Raw genomic sequence first — 15,453 nt, 5'->3', positions numbered from 1 at the left:
GGCGGGTCACAAACGGATTTCTCGGTTATCAAAAAAAGAAAAGAAAAAGAAAGATGCTTTATCATGAAAAGTACAATTAAGAAAGAAGAATGAGAGTATTGATTTGGCAGCTAAGGCTTGTATTATTCGAGGCCTTTGTCATCCTTAGTTTTATTTCAATACATTTGATTTTGAGTCTGATGTGAAGTCTTGCTCCGTTACATCTGATGAATTTGTTTCGTTCGTGATTATGTTTCAACTTGCTCATACTTCCTTTGTGAGTAAATTCTCCTTCTCCTAACCCCTCTTTTTATTTTGTTCTTCTCCCTTGCTCACCTTGTATGATTTTTTTCCTTCATGAAAGCATAAGGAGAGGTAGAATTCAATTCCATTTTTCTTGAGTATATTTGCATTAGCAAAACTATGTACATCACTTTGAGGCAAATGTGTATAGATGCGGCTAGAAGTCAACCAACCGAAAGGGTTTGAACTCGGTTGTATTTTCAATTTTATTGAGGAAGTCTTTTCTTATTAAAAGGCATCACTCTCTGAGTCTCTGTGAAGATTTAGTTTTGTCGAAGAGTTAACAATCCTTCGTCACCATGTTAGTCTTTCAGTAAAGATACTCAATCTTACAAGATACGGGCACTTTTGTCAGAAGTAGTAACAATGGAAGCCAACACTGGGGACTCGAGTCAAGAAATACAAAATATTATCATGTATTCCCCCCCTAAACTTATACAGTAAGTTCTGTAGCTAGCAACATTTAAATTAAAACAAAACCTTGCGTTGTGAATCTTGAATACTTAAACACTAGAATCTAAATGCAAGCAACAATTATGCAACCATCTCTGTTTTTAATGATACAGAATTAGCTCTTCTAACAACAACAACAAAAAAAAAAACACTTGCTTATGTTTGACAAGTACATCAAAATACCTTCTCCTTTAGAATGCTTGGTGCCTGAAAAATGTTTTTCTAAAAAGTATTGTCTTGAAAACAAGTGAATTTTTTATTTATTTTTTAGTGTTAGATAAATAAGTAAAAATATATTGAGCTCATTTGAATTGACTGAATTTAAGAAGTTTGTAAGCTCCAAGTGCTAAAAAGTATTCTTTAAATGCTGGAGTTTAATTTATATTGAATAAAATAATTATTTATGATTAAAAAAAAAATTAACAAATTATCAAACCAAAACAACTGTTGAGCCGAAAACAATGATCAAAAACTTTAAATTTTACCAAACACTCCAACAAGTTCAAAATTATGCCCATCCAAACAGGCCAACTCTTGAGTGCCCTCTAGACTTTCTTCTTATTATTATCATCCCATAGCCAATAATCCATCATATTACTATAGCACGGAGCACTGGTCAAAATACTGAAGGGCAGAAAGAGAACTGATTAAAGTAGCATAACACAATTGTTATGCAAAGGTCAAGTTTATCATAACACTGAAAACCAGAACTTCATAGGCATTCTGATAAACTACACACAGTTTTTTACTTACAAAACGACTAAAGGATTCAAGTCATTACAGTTAATCCAGTATCCGTGGACAATAGTAATAAGGTGCATTCACATTTGAGAGGACCTGTAGCATTGGTAACTAATAGCTTCCGTTCTGCTACTAAGCATCTGGATCAACAACATACATGGATTTTAACTGCAGCAAGATCAAATAGAAAAAAATATTAAAAACAATTAATAATTGAACCATATGCATGAGAAATCAGTGTTTGCATCCTCAAACAGAACCATTTTACGAAACTACATCAAACAAATACTAAAAAGATAAATTAGATGCTTAGCCTCACAAGTACAACAACATCAACAAACTATAGCCTATAAACAGATAATTTTGGAGTAAGAAAAACAATTTAGAGACTAAATATTTAACATTAGCAATCATAGGTCATCTAAGAACAAAGATACCAACATCATACCAAACAAATCAATACATGCCAAAAATGAGTGAAATAACATGAATACACATGGATTGCTGAATACAAATATCTCATTAATTATGAGACCATCTAACCAAAAAAAATAAAATAAAGAAGGATGGAATCAATAGGGCAATGGATAAAGGTGGTAACAATGATAAGTTCAGCATCAAAGAAAGAAAGCACAATCCTTTGGCAACATTTCTAAATTCCGTAGCCCATAAATCATGGACTTCTAATGAGAATAAAGCCAGCAGAATTACATCATAAACTGCCTAAGCTGAGTTAGAAAGGAAAAAAAGTAACTAGTGTCAGCTTCTGAATAGTCCAATCCTACATTCCTATCTATCTCTGAAAAGTACCATCGCAAGCGAGGTAAGTACATCTCTATTGAAGGATAGTTCCTGGTAAACACAACAGAGAGTTCCCACCATAATTCTTTAAGATATTTTTGCACATAACTTTAAATCTGACTTTTTAGTTTCACTTACTGGTAGTTTACCTTAAATTCAGTCCCAAACTGTTTGCATCAGGGGGTGTTGTTCTCTTTGAATAACACTTATCAGAAAACCATGTTCTATACACATTCAATAAATACATTACCACCGCTAGATGATCCGCTAGTTGAACCAATGTGAACTTTCTATTAACATGCAAGGAATTCAAATAGAAGGTAAATCATGTGAGGCATGGAAACAATGAACTGCTATTAATTATTTAATTAAGTGGGAATGGTATACTGCTGTTAGGTCCACACTTCACAGGTTATAGGCAGTTGAAATTCAACTTTGTTTAAACATAGAGCAAATTAAGTCTTTCTTTTTATTTCGATAATATTTCATCCTGTGCTTTGTTCTTCATCCTTTACAACCATGATAAGTACAAGACATTTTCCCTCCTTTTCCAGTTCCTTCTAATTTTTCCCTCCTTCCTCTTCATTCAAATAGATTAACCTATAAAGAGAATAGGGGTCAAAGAGGAAAAAAAATAAAGGAGGATTTCAAGAATTTAATCTGCCAAACCATGGGAATTAGATTGACTAATATTTAATTATCTTCCGGAGGACAATGAAGTAACCCTAATTCATTTTCCAAATGAAAACAAGATTAATATAAACTATGATCATCAATTAACCATATATAATTTCAGTCGAGCAAGTGATTGAAGTAACTATTATTAAAGTTTCAATTAAAACAAAAAAAAAAGTTTGGATGTTATAGGTCTACGGAGAGGTAAAGGTAGACCAGGGAAGGGTGGGGAGGTGATAAGACATGACATGACACATCTTCAACTCACCGTAGGACATTATCCTTGCTAGGAAAGCATGGTGGCTGAGAATTGGGGTAGAGGATTAGTAGGTAGTCGAACGACTTCTCTCTTTCTTGAGGAAGAGCATGGTTTAGCTTAGAGCACCTTGTCTGCTCCCTCTTCTACTTAACGATATCAGTATTATTATTATTTAATTACTATTTTATTCTTCAAATTGTATACTGTTGTTGATTCTTTTACATGAGTGTTCTTTACTGTTTTCTTGTCAGTACTTTTCTTTTCTCCGGTATTTTAGCCATATCATTTACTTTTACATTTGTCAAACATGTTTTTGGAACCACTTTTCTTGAGCTGAGAGTTTATCGGAAACAACCTCTCTACCTCACACAAGGTAGGGGCAAGGTTTGCGTACATCACTCCCCCCCCCTAAGAACCCACTTGTGGGATCACAATGGGTGTGTTGTCGTTGTGAAAAAATAAGTTTGGAACATTCAACCACACACAGTTCTAATAAAAAAAGTAAGTCCAGTTTTAGATTAGAACTGAAAACATGTTAAGTACAGAAAAAATAAGCTTGCTAAGTTTTCTCCAGAAAACAACAGAAACATGCAGTAAAGCTCTCTGTATTTTTTTTGTCTTTTTCTGCTTCACAAAACCCTCTCCTATGAAAGCTTCACACCACCATTTTCAACAAAAAAAAGTTCTCTTTTACAGTTTTAACTGCACTATAATTATTTGATTTCCCCAATTTTTGTTTGTTTCAATCAGAACCTGTTGTCACCTCTTTGATGAAAGACCCATTGAAGAAGCCATTATCACAAAGTTCATCAATCCTAGAAATACCGTCATGCTTGAAGAAAAAAATTCTCATTTCAAGATAAAGATTTCTCTTTTGTCCAAGGAATATTAATAGGCCGGTAAGATGATTTGAAGGTCAACAATATACTTCCACTCACCCCCTAAAAATGAATCATACAACAGTGAATGTTTTTTCTACTCTAGCTTCATTGAGAAGCCAAAGTGGGAACCCCTACTGACACAGTTATTGGGAAATGTATAGATGAGCTTCTACCATGAAGAGAAAGTCAATAGCGTGCTAACTGCTCATGCAAAGCGTACCATATCTGTCCTAGTTTCTCTTTTTTTGGGATTCATGCAAAGGACAAAAAGGAGAAAAGAAATGGTTATAACTAACCATATCAAACTATCTTAGATCTTCAGACTTGCTCTGGATTTTTTTTGATTAAGTAAAGGATTTCATTAAAGAGCATCAGGGTGATGCTAAATGTAAAAGTATACAAGGAAAGAGAGTTAGTTCCCTTACAGGAGTACTAAGCTAGGTCAAACAGTTAACAAAATCCAAAAAACTGTCAACACTATTAACAGGAGACAAAAAATTCCAACTAAACAGATTGCTCTGGATTTACTTTTCTATAAGACATATTCTAAGCCAACGGGGTTAGCACCCAATTTAATCCCACTTTACCTACCGGCCACATGTTCAGTATGCATTAGCATAACCAATAATTACTTGGTAAGGAAAAAGCAAGATTGTACCTTGACATGCATGTAAACTAAATAAAAGGCTTTGGAAATAGAAAACACTTTCTGTTGGAATGCATCACCGATCAATATATCAGATATCAGTAGTTTCTCAGGAAAATAGGAAACGGTTATGGATGGCATATCCCAAGCATGCATATCTAATCATTCAATTGGTAAGAAAATTGAAAGCTTATGCTTTGGCGCCATCTAAGCAGACAGTTACCATTGCAAGAAAATCTCGTACTTTCCGATTAAGAGAATCAATCACGAACTCCTTCCTCGTAGAGAGTGTCAACCAAATGCGTGAAAGCATATCAGCTTGTTGCTCTAAATTAGGCAAAATCCAGATTCCCCAAATCATTTTCTCCAAGGATGCGAAATATGAAGCAAAATTGATTGATGAAAGTCTAGAGTGTAACTTCTATCCCAATGTTGCAACATCAATGAGATTGCAGAACAGAATTGTGCTTTACAAAGTAAAGAAAGAATGCACGAAATCATTCAAGTACTTTACTCGAATTTGGTAAAGCTCAACATGCAAGAAGGCAAACATATAAAAACCAAAATGTATGTAGATACTATCTGATATTGCAGCTTTAACAGGAATTACTAACGCCCCAACCTCAAAAATGGAAGAAAGAAATTCCACTTGACAAATTTATTTTTCTAACCCTAGCTTACCCAGATCTGAAGGAAACGGGAAAGTTACCTTTAACCATCAAGGTTACCCTGTCCATTGCTGCCTCCACCAGCATAAGAATTATCCTCAGCAGCCTGCCAAACGGACTGCCACGCCTGCGACGGTGGTGGCGGAGGCTGGACGTACATTGAAGGATCAACCCCAGGCATAGCAGGCCTTCCCATCATCACCCCAGGTGGAGCAGGCTGTCCCATTGGTGGATAATAGTACGGAACACCACTTGCTGTGGAACCCACCATGCCAGGCCCAAGACCAGCACCCTCTTCCTTGATCTCATCCCTCGGAACAATGTCAACAAGGAAATCGAAAATGTCAGTCCGCGTAATCGCCGCAGTGATGTCATTCTTCTGCAGAGTCCGTCGCTTGTTTTCCTCAGCGTGAAGCCAGGAACGAATAGTCAGTTCCAGAATGAAAAGCTCACATGCCTTGGCAAACAAAATTGGTGCTTCAGCGGAGATCATACGGACATCTTCGTCAGCTTTCATGATCTTCTTGATTCGGGCAAGGGGAAGTTGATGGTTCTTAAAATCGTTAACCTGTTCGATTTCCTGGCGTTGGTAGGTCCAAAACATCTGTAATTGCTGCTGCTGTTGCTGAAGGAGATGGTGGTAAGGTGGCTGAGTCGGATACCCAGCGGACTGAGCCGCTGCAGCCGCCGCCGCTGCATTCGCCGCCGATTGCTGAGGGCTGTTTTCCATGGCTTTTATGGACAAGGGGCAATTTTTCCTGTATTAACAGAGACAGAAATGTAAGAAACCTCTCAATAAAGTAATGTAATTGCTCTCTATATATACAGGGAGAAGAAAAAAAAAAACTAATTACATACATTTTCTAAATACTCTACTATCTTTGTTTTAAAAGGAATGAACTAATTTTTTTATTAGTTTATTTTTTCGTTGACATATCTAAAATCATATTTTAATATATTTGATATATTCTTAAAATTGTGTGTCGAATAAAATTAAATCAGTCTTTTTAAAATTAATGAAATATCCTCAATTTAGTCGAAGCTCCAATATAAGCTCCGAACACCGAAAAATCCAAAAAAAAAGTGTTGATGATTGAAGTCAAGTATAATTATGGTAGGCAAATGAGGAATGAAGGTCTATATACTTTATTAATTTAATAAAATGAAAATCTTATAAAGAGTGGAGAATGTTTATGGATAATAAATAAATATATAATCACTATTTCTATATATTTTGTTTTATTTGTGTATTCTTGGAGAAAGAGGGGGTGGGGTCCACATTAAAAAGGCACTCAAGTCAATTGGCTTATCCATAAGTAACACCATGCCACATGGAGAGATTCACACATGACATGTGGACTCATCTAGCTAAAGTGGGGCCACCCTCATATTTTTTATAAAAAAAAAGAGGTAGAGGGAAAAAAAATTAGGGGAGAAAATTAGAATATGGGAGAATTAAATTCTTATTAAGGTTAAATAAAAGTGTTCCTAAATAAAATTTGTGTAATCAACTAAGTAAGAATTCCAATCATCCTTATTCAAATACCCAAAAAGAAAAACGAGAAAAATTTCATCACAAGGTAGATATATCTCTAATAAAGAGTATATGATTAAAAAAAATATCATTACGAGTTGGATTTAAATTTAAGATTATTTTTTTCCATGTGTTTTCAAGTGACTAATAGGTAAAAAAAAAAGTAACTACTTAAAATATATCTTCTCATTTATTTATATGTATTAGCCACATAAGAAAGCCGTAAAATCTCAAGCCTATTTCAATTGAGGATGATGTGTACAATTAAATATAATGACATATTTTATGTAATTGACTACTAATAGACACTTGTAAACGCACAATTTTTTTCCTTTCAAAATTTAAACTAAAAATGCTATAAAAATATTATATCATGCGTTTATAAGTTTAAATAAGACATTTACACATTTAGATGCTATTATCATATACAGTGGCGGAGCCATGATTTTCAATAAGGGGGTTTAAAATCTGTAGAAATAGACACACGAAATAGCCGAAGGGGGTTCAACATCTACTATATATACATAAAAAAATATTTTAACCATATATAATTAATATAATTTTCCGCCGAAGGGGGTTCGGATGAATCCCTTAGTACAAAGTGGCTCCGCCCCTGATCATATATTATAAAGAAAATTTGCTTCGAAAAAGTATTTATTCAATAACATATCCTTTAATTTAGACTCAACGTCAACCATGTATACTTTTACCTCGAAAGCTAAGTGAAGTAGAACACTCCTTTAGCTAATTGTCACCTTCTTTCTCCATGTAAATTAGAATAAGCCGGAGTTCGAATATCTAGATCAACTTTTCTAATAAATTTTAAAAGTTACTATATATTAAGTTAATATTTAGCTTACATTGATCAGAAAAAAGAAAATATATTTTCTATATAAATTTTCATGAATGACTAATCAAGTGGAACTTAACACTTTTAGCATGTTTAGACTTGTCAGTATGAATAAAATGGACGTGTGACAATTGACAAATAAGATAAAAAATAAAGATATTTGTCTTATTGATCGTGTAAGAATATATTTTTTAAGAAGTTTATAATAATCATTCTTAATTATGTATTGTCATAGTATTAAATCTTTAATACTATTAAATGAGGAACGACTTAATAAAATAATATTAATGGAAAAGACAGTGTATTCTACTATATTATAAAAGAGAGTTTAGGCCCAAGTATAATATATAATATTTAAGATTGAGACTTTTCCCAATCTTGAATATTATATATTATACTTGTGGGACTTTTAAAATTCTATTTTATACCCAAGTATAATATATAATATTCAAGATTGAGACTTTCTTGAATATTATATATTATATTTATTATATAGTAGAACTTGGGCATAAACTCCCTTTTAAAATAATATAGAATATGTATATATATATATATATATATATATATATATATATATATATATATATATATATATATATCTCACAAATGAAAAAGTCCCAATCAAGGAAGCAACATATATCATTTACAAATGACTTAAAAAGCTTTAAAATATTTAAAAGTTATATAATAAAATAGGTTGACTCTCAGAATTCTATCAGGCTCACATATATTGGGACATAAAAAATAACACATATCATTTTAATATTACCAAAAAAGTATTATAAATAATAATAATTAACAACTTAACATATCTGAAAGACATTTTAAAAGGGTTAATTTTGTAATTTTATCCATATCACATAAATTAGGACAAAGTGACCAGTAATGTACATTATTTCAAAGTTACATAAAAATATTATAAATCACAATAATTAATAACTTCAAACATTTTTTTTAAAAAAATGCAAATTTGATGACTCTCCAAATTTCATTTGTGTCACATAAATTGAGACAACAAAAATAACATATATTGGATCCAATTTAATTTATTTGTCTTATTTTTTTTATATTTAAAAATTGCGTAAAAATACTATAAATCATAATAATTGACAACATAAAAATATGTTTTGAAAAAAATACAAAAAAATCAACTGATTCTTGAAGTGAATCTATCGTAAAAATACTATAAATCATGATAATTGACAACATAAAATATTTCAAAAATGTTGTATGTGGGTAGTCTTATTATGCCTTAAATAGTGTCAAAGAAAATACAGGTTTGAGATAAAAAAACGTATTCATTTATCCACGCAAACAATCGTTTTAAAAACTCGGTTATTAGCCCCAAAATATACCATTTATATTATTGGGCCCGTGCATAGCACGAGCAACATTATCTAGTACTTTTATAAAGGATGGTCAAACATTCGTTTTCTTTCTTTATTTCAAACTATATACATCTTATTTATAATATTTTAATTATTATGCATAAAATTTAGCACATTAAAATTTATTTTTTAAGATAATAAATAAAATTGATTAATATATAAATAATTAAATCTTGCCTAACTCTAACTAGTTGGATCTCTTTGTCTTTTACAGACTAAAGTCACTAGCTAGTGGGTTAACACGTAGCTCATCAATGGAATGGACATCACTGAGTAGTTTCTTGAAAAGAAAATTTGATTTTATATTTATTTTTTTGACGAAAAAAATCAAATCTTAATACAAATAAAGAAATATATTTTTAATAATTACTTGATGGGGCAGTCCGACCTTTAAGTAGGGTTGTTCAAAATTGAATCAAAATCGCTAATTTGAATAGAAAAGAAGTTATTTATTTATTGATAATGGATTATTAATTTACCTGTTTCGTCAACGATTTTGATTATCAATTTTTGATTGGTTTGAAGTAACATCTTGACATGTAGTAAATTTAATAGATTATATATATACCATTTGGTATAAAAAGTCTCGACTTAGGGTTTAGTTTCATATTTTTATTTTTGATTGTCTCAAGCTCTCAATTTTCTACAATGTACGATTGTTTGCTTTTGAGCAAGATACAATTTATCAACTCATATGCATTGTTCATTTGATTTGTCACTTTGTTTTTAAATAATTTTTTCGTGTCAAATTTTAATAGTTAAACCAATAATCGAATCTATAATTAACAGTCAATAATCGATAAACCGATAATCGAACGATAACAATCAAGATAAATCCATAATCAAATCGATAACATAACAATCAATAATCTCATGCGAATGGATGAAAAAGCTTGCAATGCCCATAAGATCATAGAAAATAATGAAGATTAATGCCAGTAAAGGTGGCCAAAGAATAAAGGCATGATAAAAGCCTTTTAGGGAGTGTTTTACTCGATGAGACTTCCTTGCGCGAATTCGGATTTAATTAGGCTATGTATGTATTAGACATCGGGTGATTAAAAAAAACACAATTTCATATGATGTATCAATTAAATTGTTAGATAATTATCATATTAAATACTAATTATAACAAGATATTAACTAATGAACCTAGACACACTAATATTTTTTTTTTGAGATATCCAAATCTTTTTTTCCAATAATCATCCACATATTGCAAAAACTAAATGAATAGAAAAAATATGAAGAAGCTTTGGTGGGCTTTCAAGTATAATTTGGTGTGTCATAGACATTTATGAATTATATCTTGATAAAGCAAGATTAAACTTATAGAAAAATTGGTGAAGTTTAGAATTTTTATGAATAAAAAATTCTTTTGTAAGCTTAGAATCTTATGTCACGCTCCAAGATTATCCCTAAACCCGATAAGATGCTTAGAAAGCAACCCAAGCTGGCTTGACACTAGCTAAAATTAACATAAATCAATAGAAAATTGAAACATAAACGCATAAGCTAAATCTGAAATATCTATATAAAGTCCATAACATTGAGATAGACTAACATATCTGAAAGAAATAACATAAGCAGAATATATATTGATATGACTGTTTGAAAGCCTTTACTAGAATGAGTTGCTAGGGCAAACCCCTAGCTAATAACTCCAACTGTCTGAAACTGAAAGTAATAACTAAAAAGAAAGATAAGGGTACTTGTCCTCGAAGTGACGAGGACTCACCAATACTGCTGCTCGCTAATCAGAAGTACCACTAACCGCGAGTTGGATACTGAATATCAAAACCTTCATTATCAAACAGAGTATGTTATCAATACTTTTTGTAACCTTATAGGTGTGAATTTAAGGAAATAAGAACGTTACCTTTGATGATCAAGATTATCATCATGTACGCCCATTGCTGCCTCCATCAACATAGAACGGCACAACACTTGGTGTGGAGCCGCCAGTAGCATCATCATCAAGAAGGAAATCTAAAGTGTCAGTCTGCATAATCACATCAGTGACGTCATCCTTCTTCAGAATACGTCGATGGTTTTCTTGAGCGTTAAGCCAGGAACGAAGGGTGAGTTCTTGAATGAACAACTCACATGCCTTAGCAAGCAAAACAGGTGATTCAGCAGCGATCATTCGGACATCCTTGTCCGTCTTCATGATCTTCTTGATGCGGTTAGGTGGAAGTAACAGGTTGCTCTTGAAATCAATAACGTTCTCCATTTCTCTCCGCTGGTCTGTCCAGAACATCTCCAGCTTTTCTTGCTTCTTCTCAAGGTTAAGCTGCGCCGGCGTTGGGTACCCAACGGATTGAGCTGCATTCACTGCGAATTTCTCAGAGTTGTTTTCCATGATGATTTTTTCTATGTTTACAAACTCAAACACACAGAAATGAAGACTGATACATATATGCAACTGTGTGCTCTATATATAGAGAGAAAAAAATAAATCTAATTAAATGAATGAACCTAGACATTTTTAAATCTACATTCAAGCTAAGACTATTAATGGAAATTTGTTACAATTTAATATGTAGTAATAAAATTGTAAGAAAATCATCTTATTAAATACTAGCCAAATCTAGTCAATAAGATATTAAATACTAGTTAGTTCTAGTAAATAAAGTATTAAAGAATGAATGAAGATATTAATAATAATAATTCTTTTTGAGTTATTCTAATAATTTTTTTCTAGAATCCTCCATATATCACCAAAAAAACAATAATGAATAGAAAGAAATAAAAAGTTTGTTATCGATGGGCTTTCAGATATGTGTACAATGCGTCAAATTTGATGTCTTTTAGACTGTGAATCACACTTTGGTAAAACAAGACTAATTTTATAGAAAAATTGGTGAAGTTTAGAACTTCTATGTACTACGAATTTCAATTTTTATAAACTCAGAGTTTTCTTATATATATCACATAATTATACTAACAAGATCATTGTTGTTATCGCAAATTTTGTACTAACATGTCATGTGTATATCCTAAGATTCATCAGTGTTTAAAAATCTATTGGTACAATTACCAAATGTATTCTGCAGAGCAATACACGACCTACACAAGATATGAATTTGATTAAACATTTAACTTAACCTCATTAATTTGCGGTATAACACTATATTCAGACATCATAGGAAAGGATGACTGTTTAATAATGCATATTAAGTAATGATTTGTTATTACATATATGAACCTAGTTCATTGGATCTCGAATTACATAGTTGGGTTATGTACTATCATAGTTAATCTTTTCAAATTGATAAAAATCTCACACTCCTCGACATTTTTTTTTATCTTTCAATTGATCTATAGTGCGCCTCATTGAAATTTTTTGAATTAGGTTCAACACTTTAAGCACGCTAATGTATATAAAAGATATTTGTTATTTTACCAACAATGGCGACAAGTAAATAAAGTAACTTCATGTTTCTTGTTTTCTTTGCGAGTATAATTAGGTTTACTTTGTTTTATTTTACAAAAGAGAACACAATTAGTTTAATTGATTTGCCTTCTCAATTTTTTTCTTCTAATCCTTCTCAATTTCTCATGTACCTCATCCTGTCCACCAAGTTATTTTGCAACCAAACAAAGCCTATTTGGTTAAACACATATAAGCATCAAACTTGTTTTATTGTGCTATTGGTAAATGGTAACTTATACACTTTTTTCTAATACAAAAAGTAATTATTAAATTCACTCATAACTTTATTCGTTATATCCGTTGCCACTGCATTTACCATCGACTGCTCAGAGTTATTTTTCATGAAATTTTGGACAAGGGGTGATTATTTCTATATTAACACAGACAGAAATGGAAATAAGATAAATGCTGGTGCTTATATATACAAAGGAGAAAGAAAACTAATTACAAATTTGCTAAACCTAATGAAGGTAGAAGTGTTGATGCTTGAGGTACAATGCAACTGAGGTAAGCAAATGAGGGAATTGGGGGTCATATACTTATTTTAATTAAATGAAAATCTTATTAATAGTGAAGAGTGTCATAGATAAAATATGAGAAAATCATACCCCCATAAATAAATTAGACGCAATATTACAAAACTAAGATACTTTTTAAATCTTTAGCAAATATAATTTTATATTACAAAATATAGCAGTTTGAAATAAATTAGAAAAGAGGACTTTTTTTTTTTTAGATTTTAGACATTATTTATAGGCTAGATTATTGGTTTTTATTTTGTGTTAACACACGTTTTCATTCTAAAGGGAAACCACTTGTGTGTTCATACACACTTTTGCATCTCTCTCTCTCTCTTTCAATTTCAATGGAAAAATCATTATTCTCTCTCCGTAAAATAAAATATAATTATTACAAATTTTCTCGTACAATTATCATGATGTTACATCAGTATTAGCATTTTCATTTAAATATTTGATTGATCAATTCTTCATCAAAGTTTTAATTTTTCATCATATTTGCTCTTCGTTAGTGGATTTCTGGATGCTCCTCTCTTGTCATGTATAATATATGTTTTCCGTTAATACTAGTCTATGCCCTTCTTTCTTCCCTAGACATGTCTTGAGAAGATGCAACTGGAAAACAAATAATCACAATTTTTATCTTGCACGTAACACAATAAAACACATATATCACCACCTGTCTAACCAACCCATTCTTAGCTAGCGTTTGGCCATAGATCTCTAAATATTTTTGGTAAATATTATTCGGGGGAAAATTTGGGTGAAATTTCACCATGTGTTTGACTATAGTATTTGGGAAACATATTTCACTTTTTTAAGAAATATGATTTATATCCATAAGTTTTAAAAACTATCAAAACTAATCATAGGTTTGTATTGCATAACACATGACTTTGTTACCCTGCGCCGATTGCTCATCATTTTCATCAACAACTATATCATCACTTACACATTCACTAAATATTCCATCACTACTTTGATATTCACATAAAAAATTATGTAAAACAACACAAACAACTACTATAGAGGGTGTTTTTGTAAAAGATAAAAGGTTGGTGTAGAATTTGAATTATTAAAAGTTCCCAAATAATGAGACTTGACCCAAATAGTAGTTTTTTCTAGTATTTGGGAACTTGAGTTATATGCCAAAAATATTGTCACGCCCCGAGCCTACACCCTGGGCGGGACTAGCACTCGAGAGCCATTGCTAGCTCCAAGCGAACCCTTGGCCTGGCATAACTCTTAGCGGAAGACTTACTCATGATAAAAGTACTTTAAAAATTAAACTGAAAGCTCAATAAATAACTTAGAATATTTTAGAAATAAACATCCATCTAGCCAAAATAGCAACTCAAGTCTTTAACCAACACAACGGAAATACAAAGACTAAAGAACTATAGCTAACTGTCTATGAAGCCTCTAAAACTATGAGGAATGTCGGGACAAGACTCCCCGATCATCCTAACAACTGAAAATGCTAAAACAATGTAAAAAGGGAACCTCCGAAAAGCAAAGAGGCTCACCAAATGACTCTGAAATGCTCAACTGGATCAACGAAGCGCTGGATACTGATCCTGATTACATGTATCTGCATCATAAAAGATGCAAGCCAAATGACATCAGTACATTGAATGTACGAGCATGCGAGGGGAAAACTAAACATGACATAAGCTTGAATTGAATTCTGAAAGAAACACTTACCTCAGCTTTACTCAACTCATGGTTACTCAAATCAATGCAGAAATAAACAACAGTAAAGATGCAGTTTATATAAAGCATTTAAACAGTAGGTAACAACTCAATGTATTGAAGAAATACAATAACAACTCAATTTATATAATAAAGTAATATAATTCTATGGACGTTTCTCTAATCGACAACCATCACTATGAGCTATGTGATGATACAACGGCTCGACCACGCTGCCAGAATTGTCCTATAACTTGCCGGGATATATAACGCCTCAATTAAGTGGATCCACTAGTCTATGCTAAAAAGCATTAAAGAATCATCTAAAAATTATGATCCTTTCTATCTACGTTGGCTATATGGTTTATGGAGACTTGAGTTATTATGAACTCGTCCCCATATCGGTTCTCAATACTACTCCCAAAATATACTCAGCTCATATGTTTTAAAACAAAACTCTTTTTGTGGTTTGAGATAATTACTCAAAAACTAGCTCAAAGGCACTCTTGGAAATCAGTGTTTTCTCTTTTGTTTAAATGTGAAAACATTTACTCTTTGGGAATACTTAGTTCCCATATACTCTTTTATTTGAAAAATGGCCTTCATTTATTACTCTTTACTCAACTCAA

The 15,453-nt window shown here is 31.8% G+C and overlaps 2 protein-coding genes across 2 annotated transcripts; both read right to left on the bottom strand.

Moving 5' to 3' along the window:
* Positions 1-1,360: 1,360 nt before the first annotated feature.
* On the bottom strand, positions 1,361-6,197 carry LOC125824187 (nuclear transcription factor Y subunit C-1-like). Its single transcript, XM_049503549.1, has 2 exons — positions 5,448-6,197; positions 1,361-1,644 (listed from the first exon to the last, which is right to left on the bottom strand). Exon 1 carries the CDS (start codon positions 6,134-6,136, stop codon positions 5,450-5,452), a length of 687 nt encoding a protein of 228 aa, XP_049359506.1. The 5' UTR covers positions 6,137-6,197; the 3' UTR covers positions 1,361-1,644; positions 5,448-5,449.
* A 4,881-nt stretch (positions 6,198-11,078) lies between these two features.
* On the bottom strand, positions 11,079-12,477 carry LOC125824028 (nuclear transcription factor Y subunit C-1-like). Its single transcript, XM_049503382.1, has 2 exons — positions 12,466-12,477; positions 11,079-11,612 (listed from the first exon to the last, which is right to left on the bottom strand). The coding sequence occupies exons 1-2, from the start codon at positions 12,475-12,477 to the stop codon at positions 11,079-11,081; spliced, it is 546 nt and encodes a 181-aa protein (XP_049359339.1).
* Between the last annotated feature and the right edge of the window lie 2,976 nt (positions 12,478-15,453).

Source organism: Solanum verrucosum, unplaced genomic scaffold (genome assembly GCF_900185275.1).
Source record: "Solanum verrucosum unplaced genomic scaffold, falcon-dt-bn FXZP01000088.1, whole genome shotgun sequence".
NCBI lineage: Eukaryota > Viridiplantae > Streptophyta > Magnoliopsida > Solanales > Solanaceae > Solanum > Solanum verrucosum.
This window is presented reverse-complemented; position numbering and strand designations above follow the sequence as displayed.

Coding starts and splice junctions, on each gene's coding strand:
- LOC125824187 (XM_049503549.1), bottom strand. CDS start 6,136: ATGGAAAACAGCCCTCAGCAATCGGCGGCGAATGCAGCGGCGGCGGCT.